Source organism: Gambusia affinis, linkage group LG11 (assembly GCF_019740435.1).
Source record: "Gambusia affinis linkage group LG11, SWU_Gaff_1.0, whole genome shotgun sequence".
Lineage (NCBI taxonomy): Eukaryota > Metazoa > Chordata > Actinopteri > Cyprinodontiformes > Poeciliidae > Gambusia > Gambusia affinis.
Genome location: NC_057878.1, coordinates 18,432,093 through 18,453,141, shown reverse-complemented (window position 1 = coordinate 18,453,141; position 21,049 = coordinate 18,432,093). Strand labels below are relative to the sequence as shown.

The window sequence follows — 21,049 nt, the reverse complement described above, 5'->3', positions numbered from 1 at the left end:
AACAACAGAGATTGTTGGTTTCTTTCAGTGAGAAAAAATTGCATAAACCTTTTTGAAGCTTTGGATTTACAAATATTTACATATTCCATTCCTGTAACAAAAAACCCCAAAACAAAACCAAAAAAATTTCACAAATATTTCGTGCTTTATTGTTTAGCAAGAAAAAAATCCTGAAGATCTTAGTTTCTAAAAATTTTTTGTATATTGACAATTTTGGCCACCCTTGCCTTAGAGACAAAGTTAGCTCTTTTTAATTAATACTATAGAAATGTATCATAATGTTTCCCATTTTATATATGAATGCCATTATAAGCTTCAGTCCTCACTATGCACAACTATTCATTAACTTTCTGCAGTTTTGATACGACCCTGGAATACTCCTGACTTACTAACAATAGGCAGAAATTTAAAGAGGAGCAGCAAAAGCAATGAGGTGGATTAGCAGAGCTAACCAACAACTGATGGTGTCATCCAGGATATGTTTCTGTGAAATATCCTCTCTACAGATATTGAGCTAATAGCATCTCATGAGATGTTTTGACTCAGAGGCATCTTTGGGTGTGCTGCAAGACTGACTGCTACTGGAAATCCATTACAACTCTGAAGGGTATTGGATGATATGAGTTCTGAGAACATTTGATTTTCCTTTTGGCTAAATAAAGTAATTTTTTAACTGAAATGAATGAAAGTTTAAGCAATTAAAGTTTTTATTTTATTTTATTTTTTTTTAAATGTTCACATTTTGCCTATTTCATACAAGCAAACAGTTTTTTTTCTAGGAATATTTTCCTATCAAGAATTTTGATTGGATCAGTTTTGCAGCTTTATTCAAAGTTTTTAAATAAATTTGTTCATTTGTGTAATTTAGACACCAATAATACTTTTTAATCATTAAATTTTTTGTAAAGGTCATTCATTTCAATCATCATTATATAGAACAAAAATATAATAATTTTAATTTTTTTTGTTATAGTTTGTAATCTTACACAGCTCTTAAAAATCCTCATCTATTTAATGAAAATCTTTGGAAATCATTTCCTCCTTTTAGAAAATAATTATGAGGAAAATTAGTTTTTCCTTTTCAGCTGAAGACAGTTTGGTGTATTTTGCCAAACCCTTTCGAGTTAAACTTTGGTTTCTGTGCTTAACAAAAATGTTAGTAAAGTTATTGTGATAAACTGTTAAATTATGGTAAAAATCACTTTTAAAGTTGACGGAAATGTGTGCAGAATTAAAAAATGTCCTGGTAATACTTTTTTTGCTTGTTGTTTTACAGAAATTTTTTCTTTATATCCTTTATATCTGCTGTTTTCTTTATAAGAGAAAACAGCAGAAAGGAAAATTATGTGATTTGAATATTTAACTTTTTCCAGAGTTTAAATCCTTTCTGGAACACATTTTTTAAGCGAGAACACATAACTTATGTCACTTATTAGTGTTATAAAGGGAAATAATTTTCTTTTTGAAATTAAATTAAAATGTGACAACTGCTTGTGCTTAGGATTTTTACCAAGAGTGAAAACGTGACTATTTTTAATCGCTTGTGCCTTTATTGTTTTCCTGTCTGGGACGAAAGTGGCAGAAATCATTAAATAAAACATGACTACACTAAAATAACCTTTCATATTCCTAACATTGTAGCTGCTGAGAAAGAGTTTTAGGCTATTTCTTTAATTTATTGTGACAATAATGCAAACAAAAGCAGAAAAAATGAGACAGCAGTAAAATCCTAAGTCCACAACTTAAAAACTCTCACAAGTCCCAGTAACTGATTCTAAGAGATTCTGGTTCTGTAATCCTCTGTATAGATACTGAAACCTCGACTCTGAGGCTGTTTGAGTTGTAGAGGTTTATCTCCCCTGCTGCTGTTCTCACTTCGTCCAACAGGGGGCGAAACGCACCGACATGTAAAGTTAAATCCACTTTGAGACGTGGAGTGATACTTACATCTGGTGGCAGAAGCTGCTACATGCAGCTTTTCTTAGTAATAAACGCACAAAATTAATTTAGATCAAGGTTTCATGTTTGCATCTGTAAGGTTTCATATTTTTGTTTTTAAAACACTTAATAGAAGCAAATCTGCATCAAAATTATGCAACAAAATCCTAAAAACCTTGTAGGAATGTAAATTATAAAATGCTTAATAAAAATGAAGTAAAAGTAATAATTAAATGAATTAAGAAACATAATTTGTTTAAATTAAGTGCAAATTTTAGCTTACAAAAATATTTCTATTCAAAACAACTAATGAAAGAGTTCAATAATCACAGCAGTAATAAAAAGTATTTTTTGATAAACTGAATTATTTAAAGACAAACCACACCCAAACTTAAAATACAATAAAACTACAGACATAACTATGGTTAAATAATGAATTAATAATCTTAATTGCTACAAATCAAATAAAAGCCAAGCTAAAAAAATCTTCCTGAGTACATTTATATAAAAATCAACGACTTCTTCTTCTCTCAACTCTTCAGGAAGGCTATTTCACAGGACAAGGTATAATAATAATAATAACTGATGGGATTAATACTATTATTGGTTTTAAAACCCTGTTAAAATCTAATGTAAAATATGGAGTTATCCAAATAACCACCTGAAATTTATTTACCTATGATATTTAAAGAAAACCAGAAAGCGGAGCACTGCAGTTTTCCAGTGTGTAGATTGTGACTCCCGACTCAACATTTACACTCGCCCGTGAAAATGTGCAATTATACAACCGCACATCTCTGAAAAGCAGAAGTGGAGCCTCCTGCACAACCAACAAGATTGCAGCAATCAATCAAATCAATCAAATTTTATTTGTATAGCACATTTCAGCAGCAAGGCATTTCAAAGTGCTTTACATCAAATCAAACACAGAAACACAATGCAATAAGAAGCAAGTGGCTTCTGAACAGTAGGTCAACAACAAAACACTTGTCTTTTCCAGCAGCCATTGTAGAACGCCTGCAGTGGTAAAACCAAATGTGCTAGAGCGCTGCCTGGGTTGCTAGGTAACTGGGCTTCACTGGGGTTGCTAGGTGACGCTACATTCAGGAGCATGTCTCATTTTTGAGACACCAAAAAACAGTAACCTATTGGCAAAAAAAAAAAAAGCTGGGTTGTTTTTCTTTAAGCACTTTGGCTGTTTCTAGAAGGAGTGGAGATCCAAATAGAAGTGTAAAGATGTGCAAAATGTGAATTTTACATAATAGGTCCCCTTTAAAAATATACATCAACCATGACAGCGCATTGGTTGATTTTGTTGAAGATCATTGGAATAAACTGATTAAATCTTTGACCACAGTTTGAAATTTTGCCATTTGAACTGATAAGAGTTAGAAAAGTAAAATGAATGGAAGTCAATACAAAGTTCTAATATGGATATAAATACAAACGTGAGTGTGTGTACTTATATATCTGCACATGTACATACGTAGAATACTGTTAAATACTGACTGGAAAGGGATTTATATTAATGCAATTACTTATTTCATGTCACATATTTAATTTAATTGTTAATATTGTGAAAAAAAAGAAGTTTTAATTGACATTAAAGGGATTTTTCTGTAATTGTTTTTGTCAAAACAGCCAAATTTTGCTGATCATGATTGATTTGTAAAAGCAAAAAAAACCTTTATATGTAGTGTAGATAAGTAGATAAACCTAAATGTGTTTAGGTTTATTCATACTCCCTGGATATTTTCCCCTAAGTGAAACCCAGTTACACTTAGCATAATTAGTAAATAGAGTCCAGTTGTGTGTATGGAAACATTTAAAACAAGCAGCATGATAAATCTATGTATGTAATCTAAATATTTTTTGGCAGGTTTGAGGTTATGCAGCATCTAAAATAATTTTTATAAAAGTTTTAACTTGACAAATCTGTAATCTGAACATATCTGTGAAAAGTCAATCTGATGCAATCAGTCTGGACATCAGGGATTATGCTCATGATGCCAAAACATAAACGTTTGCTCCCTGTTGTTGTGACATGAAAACACAATGATTAAACCTCTGGGTCATTAGTCCGCTCTCTCTGTATTCCCTGGACATTAATTTAAATTTAATGCTCTGGGACTGTTTTCCATGAAGAAGTAACTGTGACAAAACTCCCTTTACCCCACTGTGGGGCAGCTGACATTAGAGAGAATATGAAAAGGAAAAACAACCTATGTAGAGGTCAAATATATACGTTGTGTTTTAGTATTAAAGAATATAAGATGATTAAAGACAATTTTTATCTAAATAAATAATAAATGTGTAGTTTATGAGGAAATATGTGTCTAGCTACGTTTCCATTGACCATATAGGAAACTCGGAAATTTAAAAAAACTCAAATTGTTGAGGTTTGCGATAGGGTGAAAAGGTTTATTTCGGCTGTGTTTCACAAAACTGCAATAAAAACACTTTTTTTGCATCACATGAATCCCATAACCAACAACTGGATGTTACTACTGGCAGAAACGACGAAGAAGAAAACAGGAAGTAGCAGGAACATGATGACGCGGCGTGTTTGTTAATGACATCCCCTGGCCAAACTTATTCATGTGTGATTTTAATTACCCAAAATGTTTAATTCAAATCAACCCCAGAAGAGTGGATTGATCAAAAATATTGATAATATCAACAAGTCAGTGTCAGTATCAATATCGAAATGATGATAGTGTTGTAAGATTGATACTTTAGTTTCAGACTTCCTCGTAAACTTTTATTTTTGTTTTCTACTATTTTGTGTTTTCTCTACCTCAAAAAATATTTTGTATTGATTAATTCTCAAATGGCTGTTGCACTTAACTTAGGAAAAATCCTTTGAATATGTTTTTAAAGTATTTTGTAGAAACGTATAAACTTTGCCCAAATTCTGTCTGAGTTTTGAACAAAATAAACCAAAAGAAAATCCACAAAAATACCAGAAGGTGAGAAGTTTGACTTTATATCAACCTTAAGTAAAGAGTATAATCGGTTTAAGTATTGCATCGTTTATCCATTTTTGTAACTAGTCAAAGGTCTGCAGATGTGAATTAGATTATGCTGTAATCCGATATAGATCTGGTTTAGTGCATACAATGATTTTTGTTTGAGCTCTACATGATCCTTTATTTATTCTGGCATTCAGCAAATATTTCTGGCAGTTATTGCTGATATAAAACGTTTAGTGTGATTTGATGTCAAAAAGTTTTGTTCTTTTGTACAGAGTATTTTCAAATGTTTTGTAAAAATGTTTGAAATGTTTATTGCTGGTATTGTTATTGTATGAACGTGTTTCATTTTATGGTAGGAGAGCAGAAGGAACATTTCCATCTTTTTGGACAATAATATCTTACTTTATCTTTCACCCCAGTTACAGTAATTTTCGTATTTTTTATGCAACCTTTTTGTGTAATTAGGCTCTGGAGATGAACTGAGCTCTGATTGGACTCAACAGGCGCTAAATGAAGACTCACGCAGACTTTTTTACTGGGCAGGTGGTGAATTGTTGCAGCCGGCACATCCCATCACCTTCACACTCTGCAGCTCACGTACATGGAAAAAGCATCTAGGATTGACAGAGAGAAGTGCTCAGATGAACATAATGATCAATGCAACCATGTTGGGTTCATTCACCTTGTTGGGATTTAAGGACAGTTCAGCAAAATACCGCCTGACCCTTTTTGCTCTAACCCTGCTGTGTTACATTGTGATCATATTTGTGAATGTGTCTCTTAATCTTACTATCATACTAGAGGAAAAGCTTCACAAGCCCATGTACATCTTCCTGTGTAATCTGTGTTTTAACAGTCTTTATGGGACGGCGGCTTTTCACCCTAAATTTCTCTTCGATCTGTTGTCCAACACTCATGTCATTTCTTACGCTGGTTGCCTCTTGCAGGTTTTTTTCATCTACTCCTATGCAACAACAGACTTCTCCATTCTCGCTGTGATGTCTTACGATCGGTATTTGGCCATCTGCTGCCCTCTGGAGTATCACTCCATCATGACCAAACAACGGGTCACTTTCTTGGTGTGTTTCTCCAGACTGGTGCCAATGATCTGCCAGTCTGTTGTCGTGATCATGAGCTCCAAGCTGATTTTATGTGGCTTCCAGATAGAGAAACTATACTGTGAGAACTGGTCCTTTATTAAACTTTCATGTTATTCAATGACGTTAAATAATGTAGTTGGATTTTTTGTCATAATTCTGTATTGTGGCCACGCTCTCTTCATTTTATGCTCTTACTTTCAGTTGGTCACGTTTGCTTTAAGGTATCCAGAACGCAGGAGGAAGTTCCTGCAGACATGCGTGCCGCACCTAATATGTCTGATTAACGTCACCGCCACGCTTCTTTTCGACGTCATGTACGCTCGATACGGGTCGGAATCGGTGCCGCAGAGTCTGAAGAACTTCATGGCGATCCAGTTTCTGATCATCCCTCCGATGCTTAATCCGATCATCTATGGTTTGAATTTAACTCAAGTTCGCAACAGTTTCTTCAGATTGTGCAGGTACAAAAAGCAGGTGGAGGGGTGAGGATGAGGTCGGCCATATGTCTGAAAATATTTATTGCATTTGCAACTTATATGGTTTTTTTTCCTGGCATTTCGTTACGCCATGACTCAATATTTAACAAATTTTACAAGAACTACCTGCAGAAATGATTGAAAAATGTTTCTTGTTAGCTATTTTAAAGGAAACTTGTGTAATATTTTGTTTTAAAATTACAAACAACAAAAAAATAAAAATCCAAAGAAGATTATATCAAGATTTTTGAGTGTTGCGTTAATTTATTTGCTTCCATTACTGTTTCTTCTTGTTTGTTTGTTGTTTTTCAAATAGTAACAATTTAAATGACAACAAACATTGTTTAGCATATTTCTTTTTAACCACATTAACCAAACTGTTATTAGTTTGGTGTGTTTGGTTAATGTGTTTAAAAAGTAAAAATGCCACAAAAGAATCACATAAAAACTAAAAAGTTAAACACTAAAAGTAGAATCGTCAATAATTCTAAAACAAAACGGAAAACTATGATTTAAACATTTAACATCAACAGCAAACACATCTTTATATTTTCTTTCTTCAGGTTAATTTCCTTAAAGTATTACACATGGCAGCTAATTTTCAATTTACTATTTAACACTTAACTATGGAAACAGCCCGTTTTGTACCTTTGACCTCTAATTTCTGCACACTGTGGAAGTTGTCAAGTTCAGGAAAAGGAAAAGTTGTTGCTTATTCAGGATGGGACTCAAACTAATATCTTAAATAAAAACTGATTTGTTTTTAGCTGGAAACAGTCTGATGTCCGTTTTCTGGACTGGTTTGATCTTATTAGTCAGAAAATCCAATTCAAGTTTTGGTTTAAACTAATTTTAAGAGGCATCTGTACATTTATGTGAATCTAAATAAATTATTACAGTTTAATTAATTCAGTGATTGTACTATCTTCCTGTTTCCATTTGCTATCACTTTGCTGCTGGAACACCTGAGGAGCAATGAAGAAGGATTTATACTTTTATTTATATTTCTCTTCAGAAAGTGAAAACCCACATTATAGATTTATTAGTCAGGGATAGATGTTTTCCAAGCAGATTCTGGAAACCCTAAATTCGGTTTATCATGAAATCAGAAACTAAAAGTTTGTCTATTTACTACAGCATATTCAGTGGATACTTGGTTGGGTCTTTTTTGAATGAATTATTGCATCAATGTGGCGTGGCATGGACTTAATCAGCCTGTGGCTCTGCTGAGGTTTTAGAAAACCTTTAGATTGTTTTCATGGAGGCCTTTAGCTTGATTGCATCAATGGGTCTTGTGTTTCTCATCTTAAGTGTCAAATTCAAGGCCTGGGGGCCAAAACTGGCCCACCAAAGCTTTTTATGTAGCCCTGTAGATGCCAAATTACATCAGTCAGTCCCTCCAGTTTTTCACAATCATGGAAATTTATGCAGAACAGACCCCTGCATATTTTTTTAGCAGTAATGCGTACTTATGAGTTTTTGCAGGCGGCAGTATTTCTTTAATTTTACCCTGCTGCCTCAGCCTTGCTTGATGCCAAGTTATAATCGATGCAGCGAGTAACAAAAAGTCACATTTACTGTGATAAATAAGCGCAAATTTTTCTAAATTAGAACCTCAAAATCAGTGAGTTTGATTGAGAAAAAAAATCACAAAAACTATCAAAATCCTGGAGGGACTGATCAGTGTGAAAATATGTTCAATATTATTCAGTTCCAAGAAATACTTATTGAATATAGATAGCTATTTATTAATATTTTAACAGTTTTAATAGGTTTTTAATTAATATCTACAGGCATTACTGGCCCTTGAAAACAATCATGATCTTTATACGGTCCAAAATAAAAATGAGTTTGAGATCCCTGAATTAAAGGTTACCTACTGTGCTTCCTTGAGAAGCTTATAATAGATCCAAGCTATATAAAACTTCTTCAGTGCAGTTTTATACAAAATCCTTCTCAGATAGAGATTTTAGTTTGAGGTTTGAGTTCCTTTCAGAATTAGATGTTTTAGGGTTTCTGTCACTTTCAATTTCACGGCTCCCGACTCAACATTTACTCTCCAATTTGAAAATGGCTGCAAACAGATGTGCAATTATACACTAAACAAGAATGCAGCTTGGAAAAGTAGAAGTAGAGCCTCCTACACAACCAACAATAATGCAGCAAGTGGTTTCTGGAAGGTAAGTCAACAGCTAAACACTTGTCTTTTTCAGCAGCCATTGTACAATGCCTACAGCGGGGAAACCAGGTAATCAAATGTGCTGGAGCTCCGCTTGGATTGCTAGGTGACGGATTGAGCTCAGATAGGGTTGCTTGGTAACAGTGCAGTGTGACTTAACAACCAGGATGCTTTTGAAATGGCTCATTTTTCATACACCAAAAAATATTAATTCATAGCCAAGACAATGGCTGGGTGTTTTTTAATTGCATGGGCTGTTTTTACAAGCAGTAGAAACCCAAATATAAATATACCGTATTTTTCGGACTATAAGTCGCTACTTTTTTTCCCACTCCTTGAACCATGCGGCTTGTAGCCCGATGCGGCTTTTCTGTGGATTTTTCTTCAACCACCAGGGCTCTTTAGCAGGAAGTGAATCATTGGAAATCAAATAAGAAAGTGCTGATTTTCATTTAGAACAAGCACATGCTAGCAGCACGACGGAGAAATGTTTTCAAACTCAAACTCCCTCATCATGGAAATGACAGAAGAAGTTCAAATGATGCAGCTTTTAAGTTGAAGGCTCTCGACATGGTAATACAGATTGATAGCCGCTAAACTCGGCGTGAACAAATCCATGGTTCGGCTTTGGAGACGCAGGTCTGCATCCTTAATAACAGATTTATTAAGGACGTTCTGCTGCGACTTTGGGGAAAACCGAGAGCGGTGGAGATACCAGCGGCTTACAGCCCGGTGCAGCTTACATATGTACATTTCCAGTTTTTTAAATAAACTTTGTAGGTGAGGTTTTTAGTGAAGTGCTCTCTCTACTGTCCAGAAAATACAGTAAATAATTAGTAAAATATGAATTTTGTAGGGCTGCACAGTGGCGCAGTTGGTAGAGCTGTTGCCTTGCAGCAAGAAGGTCCTGGGTTCAATTCCCGGCCCGGGGATCTTTCTGCATGGAGTTTGCATGTTCTCCCTGTGCATGTGTGGGTTCTCCCCGGGTTCTCCGGCTTCCTCCCACAGTCCAAAAACATGACTGTCAGGTTAATTGGGCTCTCTAAATTCTCCCTAGGTGTGAGTGTGTGTGTGAATGGTTGTGTGTCCTGTATGTTTTCTATGTTGCCCTGCAACAGACTGGCGACCTGTCCAGTGTGAACCCCGCCTCTCGCCCGGAACGCAGCTGGAGATAAACACCAGCAACCCTCCTGACCCCATTAGGGACAAAGGTGTATAGAAAATGGATGGATGGATGGATGAATTTTGTATCATAGGTCCCCTTTAAACTCCCATCCAGCAGCACATCTGAGACCAACAAAGTGGAAGGAGGAGGAGGCTCCCTTCAGATTCAGCTATAAATTCACACCTTACGCAAACAGGTGTGCAGACGATGAGATATTCACTCAGTAGCCAGATGAATCAAACATCTGTTGTAGTTCTTTTTTCACTCTCAGGTTTCAATGCAACAACCAGCTATACAGTCGCATTGTTCTCTCTTACTCTACTATGTTATTGTCTTATTTTACTGGTAAATGTTGCTCTCATTTTAACTATCATCTTCCATCAGAACCTGCATGAACCCATGTACTTTATTGTGTGTAACCTGTGTATTAATGCACTTTATGGGACTGCAGGCTTTTACCCGAAGTTTATGTATGACCTGTTATCTGGAGCTCATGTCATAACATACGCAGGATGCTTCCTACAAATATATGTTATTTATTCTTATGCAATGGTTGACTTCTCAGTTTTGGCACTGATGGCTTATGACAGATACGTGGCTATTTGCAGACCGCTGACCTACCACTCTGTGATGACTCAGCAGAGGACTGCTGCTTTAGTTTGTTTGTGTTGGATGGTTCCTCTGTGGTGTGGGCTGCTGGTCGTTGGCCTCACATCAGTGCTCAAGCTATGCGGTTCCCACATCGACAAGCTTTACTGCGAGAACTGGTCCATTGTTAAACTTTCTTGTGGTTCGACAAAAGTAAACGACGTGGTTGGACTCATTGTTATTGCGTTTTATTTTGTTCATGTTCTCTACATCAGCTGGTCATACGTCCAGCTTGTAAAGTCGGCTCTGAGCTCCAGAGAGGGCAGAGGAAAGTTTATCCAGACCTGCGTGCCACATCTCATGTGTCTGTTCAACGTCAGCACTGCTTTGCTCTTTGACCTCATGTACTCCAGGTACGGATCGACATCTGTGCCGCAGGGTTTAAGAAACTTCATGGCTGTGCAATTTCTCATAATTCCACCAGTTGTGAACCCAGTTATTTATGGGCTGATCCTCACAAAAATTAGAAGGAGGATGATGCTGTTGTGTGTGGTGGCATACCAACGATTCAAACTAAAAGGGATTGTCTGAAACAATCTCAATCTCAATTTCTCTTGCGCCTACAATGAATGGTTTACAGGGTTTAAAAGTGTAAAAGTGTGTGAAAAAAATCAAATTAGTTTGAATACTACTAATAACCAGGATCTGTTACATTTGTTTTTGTAGAAAATTGCCCTGATTTGAATTTTGTTTTTGTTTGATTTCATTGGCTTTTGACACAGAATGGAATATCATTTTATTTGTTGTGCATTGCCTCTTTCATGTGTTGATTAGTTTTCATTTAGATTTTTTTTTTTACATGTTTGTTCATTACACTGGTCAGTTTTACTGCTTCAAAAGTGCTTATAAAAAAAGTTGGCTGTATTTACAGTACGTAAATAAGTAAATCAGTTTGGTCTGATCAAAACTCAAAGATGAGTGCGCAGTTATTTAAAAAATAAAAATATTAATTATTCAGCTTTTTGTTTGTCTAGACTTTTGTAGATCAAGGTTTTGGATGTGTCGTCCTTAAACTGGGTCTGGTTTAGATGGGTGTAAGGGCTGAGACTGATAACGTTGTTTCTTACTCATTCTGCTGCATGTTGGCGCAATACGTAACCGACAGCATCCGGTTTAGGATTTTCAAAATAAAAGCTCCTCCAGACTCAATACATAGAACAGACATATTTCCAATTGGTCCATGGACCGGTACCGGTCCTCAACCCGGTGGTTGGGGACCACTGTTGTAGATCACACAAAGTTCTTCCATGGAGCCTTCATCATAAATGAAAATAGTAAAATATAAAGATACTTTGGTTTCTGGTTTTACCTACCAGGGACTTTCATGAGACTTTTCTGAAACGTATCAGGTAGCTTAGACTGAATTTACCACTTACTTTCATAGAAATAACCAGGTACATCCATATAGCCTACTATTTATTGTTAAGGAGTAGGTGTTTTCTTAACCAGATACTTTCCTGGAATGTCCATGAAATAACTTCAATCACATCACTTCCACTTTGAAGGAATAAAAGTAAAGTAACTTCCTCTTTGTAGATTAAACAATAGTTCAGTGGGATGTTCCAGAAGTGGCTGCAGGGGGAAACAGTTTACTTCAGGGAGCATTGTGGCCAATATCAAGGTAATTATTACCCAACGGTTACTCTATGCTGCCCTGTGGGATCGGATCAGAAACAAACATCTTTAAAATCAGCTTGAACTGTACAGGATTATCAAGAAAAACAAAATATTAACTAAATAAAAGCTAGAACATTTGTTTTTAGGTGTTTGTTTTTTAAAATTGTGATTCAGTGTCACATAGGAGGTCCTCAGAGAGCGTTTTGTTGTTCCTGTGTCTAAAACGTTTTGTGGTGTAACTATAGTGAAGGTGGTCAACAGGTCATTAACATCGCTGCCCTCTGGGAGTAATTAATTCAGCTTGAGTCACTGTGAGCACAAAAACAAAGTCTTTGATATGTTACCTTTTGCTACAGAACAGGTAATAGTAATTTATTAGCTAAATCTTAATTCATTTTAGTTATTAAGTATTACTCAGTTCAATTTTGTAGTTATTTTTTCCTCTTTCTAGTTGGTGGAAGGTTTGCAGTTTTCAGATTAAAAGGAGATAAATCAGATGTTTAAAATGTGGGATTTCATTCAATAAGCTAATATTGATTATGTTTTCTCACTGATGCTTTCACAGAACTGCTGCATTTAAAATTAAAGTACACAAAGGTCGACTTTCTATACTACATGTGTCCAAGTCAAGGCCTGGGGGCCAAATCTGGCCCGCCATGTGGCCCTCTACACACCAAATTACATCAATCAGTTTCCCTAGTTTTTTGGGGGGTTTGCAATTACAGGAATTAATTCGAAATCAACAGAACCCTGGATTTTTTTTATTTTTTAGCACTAATGCATAATTATGATTTTTTTTGTGTGCAAAGATTCCCCAAAAATAGTCAAAAACATTTGGGTTAAGTGACGTTACCTCCCACCTGCAGGTGGCAGTATTTCTTTAATTTTACCCTGCTGCCTTAGCCTCACTTGATGTCAAGTTATAATCGATACAGCGAGTAAAAAAAGGCACATTTAATGTGATAAATAAATATTTCTAAATTAGAACCTCAAAATCAGTGTTTGATCACAAAATCACAAAAACAATCACAAAATCCTGGAGGGACTGATCAGTGTGAAAAGACCAAATATTATTATCAATATTATTTAATTCCAAGAAGTACTTATTGATTGTAGGCAGCTGATTGTTAATTTTTTGACGGTTTTTTACTAATACACACTGAGACAACTGGCCCTAGAAAACATTCATGGTCTTGATACAGCCCAAAATAAAAATTAGTTTGAGTCCCCTGCTCTCAAATTCAGGTTTTGATTTTGAAAAAAAAAGGAAAACCATTTACTTATTTATTTACTATGCAGTACTTTGTATTTATTCCATTGTTGTTTTTAAGTTCACTTTAAGCAGGTGATGTGTAAGCTGCCACGTTAATCCAAATTAAAGTGTTGGTTTGTGTGCTAATTCTCCAGGGTAGAAAGAAGAGAATGACGTCTAAAGCCAGTCGATGATAAAGACTAATTCATTTCCTTTGTTATGTTCACAACTCTTCAGCTCTGACTGAAACAGCTTAATCAAATCCTATTGTGAAGGACAAAACTCCTGATGTGTTGCCTAACTTATCTGGTGTTTTCTGCTGGTGTAAACTTGTTAGTTTTGATGCGTTGCTGAATTTGATGAGGTGAAATGGAAAACATCTCCTTGCCGTTTTACTTCAACCTCACCATGTTTGTGAACATTGGACATTACCGCTTCGCAGCTTTCACCTTCTGCTTGCTGCTCTACAGCTTCATCATCTGCACCAATCTGCTGATGATCCTGGTGATTTCCTACTGCAGCGCGTTGCATCAACCCATGTATTTCTTCATCGCCTTGTTATCAGTCAACTCTCTGTACGGTTCTGCTGGATTCTTCCCCAGGTTTCTCATGGACCTGCTCTCTGATGTCCATTTGATTTCTCAACTGGCTTGTTTTACTCAGATTTATGTTATCTACACGTACGGCTCAAATGAACTGACCATCCTGAGCATCATGGCGTATGACAGATACGTGGCTGTGTGTCATCCTTTACATTATCACACAAAGATGACGTCTAGAGCTGTTGCTCTGCTGTCGGTTCTGGCCTGGATCTTTCCAGCTCTGAATCTTACGGCAGTAATACTGATGTCTTCCCGCCTTCCTCTGTGTGGTAATGAGATCCATAAGGTGTTTTGCTCCAACTGGAATGTGGTGAAATTATCATGTGTCAGCACTGCTCTCAATAATGTTCTAGGAATGTTTCTGACCATCACTACAGTCTTTCTCCCACTCTTTTATGTGCTTTATACCTATTTACGAATCCTAATTGTATGCTGGAAAAAATCGACGGAGTTCAAGGGTAAAGTGCTGCAGAGTTGCCTACCACATATTGTTTCTTTTATGATTTATTGTGTCACTGGATTTTGCGATATCGCCTTGAGTCGATATAACCTGGAGGACATAAATCCATTTGTTGCTGTTATTTTATCCTTTGAGTTTATCATCATCCCTCCGGTTCTGAATCCTCTTGTGTATGGCCTCAAGCTGCCAGATATTAGGAGGCACATTTTAGGTTTATTTTTCCATAAAAGATGACTATGTACATTAACCCAAACATATTTCTTCAACTGAAAAGATTGTGGAAACGCCTCAGGAAACAAAACCTAACGATTGATGATTGATGATGGTTAAAATTTGGCCAGACCGTCACAGGAAACGAATTTAATCTATTAATGATTCAGTTTATTTGACAAAATTTTACCCTCCAGTTAATACAAACTCATGTTTTTATGCACATACACTGAATATAAAAAGTCTACACACTCAGATAAACCGCCTGTTTTATTCACCTTTAATGTGACGTACAGATCTGAAAATAATGAAGAGTCCACTGAACTGAACCCCATTGAAAACCTACTGGTTATTCCACCAAATATCGATTTCTGAACTCCTCCTGAGTTAAAACATCAGTATTGTTGTTTATAAATGAATATAAATTTGCTTTCTTTGCATTATTTGAGGTGCTGCATCTTTTTTTTAATCATTTTGACCATTTCTCATTTTATGCAAATAAATGTTACAATTTTGCTTGGCATTTGAGAGACATGTGGCCAGTAGTTCATAGAATAAAAGAACAATGTTAATTTTACTCAAACATATGCCTAGAAAAAGTAAAATCAGAGAAACTGATCATTTAAAGTGGTCTCTTAATTTTTTTCCAGAGCTGTATGTGCAGGTAAATCAGGGGTCTGTAACCTTCAATCAGAACCATTTTTGCCCTCAATCCAGCTAAAAGTTCTTGTATATAAGTACGTGGAGTGAAGCTCGAGTCAATCAATGTCCAAACATAAAACTGTTTAAAACGTCGTTTAAGAGGATGGTCATCACTGCATACCAACAGGAGAAATAACTTGTGTTGTCATATGTTTCTGCATTGTGGTGAATTTATTAAGAAATCATTTTTAACATGTTAAATATGAGCCTGTGTGAACTGCATGGAATTATGAATGGGATAGAAAATACTAAGACTGTTAAAACATGAATAGTAATTCACTGGATGATGCTACAGAGAGGGGTGTCCATGGCTAAATATACTTCAGTGCTGTTCTTTTGCTTTGTTTGCTTTTGTCATTAAAATTATTTTTATTCTTTTATTACTGTGTTCAATAAAGTCAAAGTCAAATAAAACTTGTTCAGAGTTGTTAATGTTTCCTGACCAATGTAAAGAAAAAAATTTTGATTGGAAATCTTTTAAAAAATACTTTTATTTCTATTTTTAGCTTTTGTCCCTCAAAGGGACGTTGATGCAAAATGTAAAAAGAAAAAAAAAAAAGTTTCCTACTTAATAGTGGTAAACTTGACTGGGACAAAATCCGAACCAAAGCACTGGCTACAAAATCAAAATTGGGGTCCTGTAAACATCCGCCTTGTGGTTGGGTCTTTGGTGAAGATGCTTTACCCATTTTGCCTGCTGGTGGATGGTACTTCTATCACTTTAACCCAGAGGATACTAATAGAAGTACTCTAGCAACTCATGAGATCATGAGCATTTTTTTAATATGTCCAACCAACAGTTCTTTAACTTTGAAGCTAAACTGTGAGCAGTAAAAGCAGAAACCAGATTCCTGCCAGTGCAGTTGGGTAGAAGCAACAGCTTCTTCAATCATCTCTCCAGGACTCAACAACATGGAGGGTTACAGAGTGTCGACAGAGGCCTTAAACCAGGGGTGTCAAACTCATTTTGGTTTAGGGGCCGCATACAGCTTAATCTGATCTCAAGGGGGCCACACAAGTAAACTCATTGCAAGATTAAATAGAACTAATAAAAGTGGACCTGTTGATTTTTATATTAAACGAATTTCACTTTTACAAAATATATTATGAAAAACCTCAATTTTTAAGAAAAATATGCAATTTCAACAATACTTTTACTCAGTTAAACATTTATTTAAGTGCATTATGCATAAGAACTGATCACTGTGATTGTACAATGTTGCAAAACATTTATCCACAGTTTTTAGAACTTAAAAACACGGTCCTGCAGGACATAATACATCAAACAGAATAAACGATTAATGAATAAATGAATAAACGATTTAAAATCAATTTTCCACATCTGGGAATCAATTTGAACAAATTGTCTGGCTTCATGGGCAATGTTGGGTAGGTTAGTGATCATTGTCATCATTGCATTCACCGAGAAGGATCAAACTGACGATGATAGAGAGCTCTGGCTCGGATGAAATTAACAGTTCGGACAACCACCTTCATGACGTGATCCATTTTAACAACTTGCAGCATAATGCCTCCTGATGCAAAATACAATGTCCAAAACTCACCCCCTTTATTTTCAGCTTGCACTTTCTCTCTGAACTTTGTCAGAACACCTGTCTTTTTCCCAATCATTGACGGCGCACCATCAGTAGCCAGGCTTACGGCGCGGGACCAGTCCACCCCGACTCTGTCCAGCGCTCCAACAACGGAGCGGAAAAATGTCTTCAGCTGTTGTGGTGTCAGTCATGGGCACCAACTTGAGAAACTCCTCTGTGACAATCAACGTCTCGTCAACTCCACGAACGAATATGGCCAGTTGAGAGAATATCAGTACTCTCATCAATTACAACAGAAAATACGAGAAATGACTCCGTTTTGCGTTTGAGTTGGTTGTCCAAATCTGCCGATAGAAATCCTGTCTGCCACGGTATTTCTTGTCAAGCTAATATTGGCAAAAGCTACAATTTCGGCAGCCGTTAGCATGCAGTTCTTGACGAACTCTCCCTCACAGTAAGGCTTTGATGCTAACGCTATTTGCTAGCAATTAGGTAACTGGCTTTCACCGCAGCATCACTGGCCTCTCGACTCCGGGTGAAAACAGATTGCTGTTTCCTCAGACCCGTCAACATTTCGTTTATCTTCTGTTTTCTCAGTTCTCCTTGTAAGTGCTTGTATTTTTCGCCATGCTGAGTTTCATAGTGGCGCCGAATATTGTATTCCTTAAGCACAGAAACCTGCTGCAGGCACACAAGGCACACAGGTTTTCCATTCACCTCCGTGAACAAATAAGAAGAAGTCAATTTTTCTTGAAAAATCCGACACTCTGTGTCTACCTTTCTCTTTTTTGACAAATACATTTTGTTGATGAGGTTGGCAGGACCAAAGTAAAAAGCTGGTAAAGAAATAGAACCGAAGCCGTTTACAGGACCTGAAGCTCAGTGCTGCCATCTGCTGTTGGTTTCGATGCAGTGTTACATCATGTTGTCTGCTCTGAATAAAACACAGCGCCCCTCGTGGACAATATAAAAACTGCAGATTTTAAATTAAACGAAGTACATGTTTTTTTCAATAATCATTGTTGAATAATGATAATGCATTTATCCACCGGGCCGGACTAAATCGTTCGGCGGGCCGGTTCCGGCCCGCGGGCCGTACGTTTGACACCCCTGCCTTAAACCCTAAGCCTCTGCCTGAGCCAATCAAGCTGGACTGCATGGCATGTTGAATTATGGTTTGCTGTCATCCATCCAGACATTAGCTTTGGTTCAAGAAAGATGAGTTTGAGTCACCAATATGCAGAGAATCAGTTAGAAAAAGGGCCACTGCAATTAATTTTAAAAACAATACAAATGTTAACCAAGCAACTCCCGATACTTGAATCACCTGGCTGAGTATTTGGTCCAGAATGTTCTGTAAAAGATGAGACATCCAAACACTGTGCTTAATGAGGCAACAGTAACTACTGTTGTGGTAGATCGCTTTCATTTTGTTTTTTATTTTTTATTTTTAGGGCTGTTCCATCCCAGGTCACCTGATGCTTACATCTTCTGTGAAACACGTCACTGTACACTGTGAACTCCTGGCAACATCACAGATAAAAAGAGTCAGACTGGTGATTCGACTAGCAATGTGCAGAGGCATGTTGAACTCATCTGCTATGATGGATAATGTTTCAGGGATTTCCATGTTTACTCTTTCAGGGTTCAGTGGCACATTCAGCCACAGAGTCACTTTCTTTCTGCTCACCTTGTTGTGTTATTGTGTGATTTGGTTGGTGAATCTGATAATCCTTGTGACAATTATTATAGATAAAACCCTCCATGAACCAATGTACATCTTCCTCTGTAATCTGTGCATCAATGGACTTTATGGGACTGCAGGATTTTATCCTAAATTTCTCCATGACCTCCTGTCCACCAGACATTTAATTTCTATTCCTGGATGTTTTCTGCAGGGTTTTGTTATTCACTCCTCAGCCGGTGCTGAATTATCTCTGCTCGCTCTAATGGCTTATGACAGATATGTGGCTATCTGTCGTCCTCTAGTGTACCACTCTATGATGAATACAAAAAGGGTTGGTGTTTATGTATTTTTTGCTTGGATTACTCCATTTTTTCTCATGTTTATCAGCACAGGCACAACAGTAACATCAAAGTTCTGTGGATCCCACATACCAAAGATCTACTGCATCAACTTGTTGATTTCTAAACTGGCTTGTTCTGCCTCAATAGCTCCGGTTGTTGTTCCTGCTTTTAATTACACATTTTATGTTGGCCATGCAGTTTTCATTGTTTGGACTTATTTTTTTCTGGTTAGATCCTGCCAATCATCCAAAGAAAACAAACATAAATTCATGCAGACGTGTTTGCCACATTTATTCACTTTGATAATTGTTGTTGGATCGTTGCTGTTTGATTTGTTGTACATGAGATTTGGCTTACAGGAGTTTTCGGAAAATGTAAAAAATTTCATGTCAATGGAGATTCTTGTCATCCCACCAGTGATAAATCCTCTGATCTACGGTTTCAGACTGACTCAGTTAAGGAAAAGAGTCTCACATGTCATATTCTGCCGAGGTTCAGAGTTTAGATAAAAGTCACAAACAAGTCTAGTAAGTCTGTGCTGTAAAATTTCTTGAATAGCATTTTACATTCATTAAATATAATTCATTTAATTTCTTTTTCATTATATGCTGGTATTTTATACAGATATTTAAAGCTTTTAATAGATTTGTAAATTGTCACTGCATTTAATCTAGTTTTGTTGTCTGTCTATTCTAAATGCTAAAAGTCTTGGATGTCTCACATGGTCTATGCTGCGGTTAACTTTGTGCCTAAAATAGCTCTAGACTTTTAAAATTTAACTGAATAATTATTCATTATAAATGCTGTAGAAAGCTTCATATGTATGGATATGTTTTGAGAGCAATGAGAAAAAAAGAATAAATGGAAAGAAAAACATGTTTTGGTTCAATGCAAAACCCGCACAAAATTAAGAGTGTGACCCTTCTGTAATTGGAGCACACCCTCCGGTCCCCCTTTTTGAACAGGGGGACCACCACCCCAGTCTGCCAATACAGGGGAACTGCCCCCAATGTCCATGCGATATTGCAGAGTCGTGTCAGCCAATACAACCCTACAACATCCAGACCCTTAAGGAACTCCAGGCAGATCTCATCCACCCCTGGGGCCCTGCCACCAAGGAGCTTTTAAACCACCTCGGCGACCTCGACCCCAGAGATTGGAGAGCCCAACCCAGAGTCCCCAGGCTCAGCTTCCTCAATGGAAGGCATGTTGGTGGGATTGAGGAGGTCTTCGAAGTATTCTGCCCACTGGCCCACAACATCCCGAGTTGAGGTCAGCAGCACATCATCCCCACTATAGACAGTGTTGGTGCTGTACTGCTTCCCCCTTCTGAGACGCCGGATGGTGAACCAGAATCGCCTCGAAGCCGTACAGAATTCTTTCTCCATGGCCTCTCCAAACTCCTCCTATGCCCGAGTTTTTGTCTCAGCAACCACGCGAGCAGCACGCCGCTTTGCCTGCCGGTACCCATTAGCTGCTTCCAGAGTCCCACAGGCCAAAAAGGCCCGATAGGACTCCTTCTTCAGCCTGACAGCTTCCCTCACCGACATCCTTGCGTCCACAGCTCCAATAGGCCACCTCAACAATGGAGGCACAGAACATGGTCCACTCAGACTCCATACCCCCACCTCCCTCGAGTCGTTCTGCCGGAGATGGGAGTTAAAGCTCCTTCTTACAGGGGATTCCGCCAGACATTCCCAGCAGACCCTCACAACACGTTTGGGCCTGCCAGGACTGACCGGCATCCTCCCCCACCAGCGGAGCCAACTCACCACCAGGTAGTGGTCAGTGGACAGCTCCGCACCTCTCTTCACCCGAGTGTCCAAGACATACGGCCGCAGGTCCGATGAAACGATGACAAAGTCGATCATCGAACTGCGGCCTAGGGTGTCCTGGTGCCAAGTGCACATATGGACACCCTTATGCTTGAACATGGTGTTCGTTATGGACAATCTGTGATGAGCATAAAAGTCCAACAACAGAACACCACTCGAGTTCAGATCAGGGGGGCCGTTCCTCCCAACCACGCCCCTCCAGGCCTCACTGTCATTGCCCACGTGAGCGTTGAAGTTCCCCAGCAGAACAAGGGAGTTCCCAGGTGGAGCACTCTCCAGTACCCCCTCTAGGGACTCCATAAAGGG

At 37.5% G+C, this 21,049-nt stretch overlaps 4 protein-coding genes across 4 annotated transcripts; all 4 read left to right on the top strand.

Annotated features, from left to right (window-relative positions):
* Positions 1-5,563: 5,563 nt before the first annotated feature.
* On the top strand, positions 5,564-6,499 carry LOC122839309 (olfactory receptor 1D2-like). The gene has a single exon (XM_044130757.1). The coding sequence runs from the start codon at positions 5,564-5,566 to the stop codon at positions 6,497-6,499; it is 936 nt and encodes a 311-aa protein (XP_043986692.1).
* A 3,565-nt stretch (positions 6,500-10,064) lies between these two features.
* LOC122839308 (olfactory receptor 4E1-like) lies at positions 10,065-11,012 on the top strand. The gene has a single exon (XM_044130756.1). The coding sequence runs from the start codon at positions 10,065-10,067 to the stop codon at positions 11,010-11,012; it is 948 nt and encodes a 315-aa protein (XP_043986691.1).
* A 2,707-nt stretch (positions 11,013-13,719) lies between these two features.
* LOC122839307 (olfactory receptor 6N2-like) lies at positions 13,720-14,646 on the top strand. The gene has a single exon (XM_044130755.1). It carries the CDS (start codon positions 13,720-13,722, stop codon positions 14,644-14,646), a length of 927 nt encoding a protein of 308 aa, XP_043986690.1.
* Positions 14,647-18,481: 3,835 nt separating this feature from the next.
* Positions 18,482-19,417, top strand: LOC122840327 (olfactory receptor 5F1-like). Its single transcript, XM_044132616.1, has one exon. The coding sequence runs from the start codon at positions 18,482-18,484 to the stop codon at positions 19,415-19,417; it is 936 nt and encodes a 311-aa protein (XP_043988551.1).
* Positions 19,418-21,049: the final 1,632 nt, after the last annotated feature.

Excerpts from the sequence above, each read along its gene's own strand:
- LOC122839309 (XM_044130757.1), top strand. The coding sequence starts at position 5,564 with ATGATCAATGCAACCATGTTGGGTTCATTCACCTTGTTGGGATTTAAG.
- LOC122839308 (XM_044130756.1), top strand. The coding sequence starts at position 10,065 with ATGAATCAAACATCTGTTGTAGTTCTTTTTTCACTCTCAGGTTTCAAT.
- LOC122839307 (XM_044130755.1), top strand. The coding sequence starts at position 13,720 with ATGGAAAACATCTCCTTGCCGTTTTACTTCAACCTCACCATGTTTGTG.
- LOC122840327 (XM_044132616.1), top strand. The coding sequence starts at position 18,482 with ATGATGGATAATGTTTCAGGGATTTCCATGTTTACTCTTTCAGGGTTC.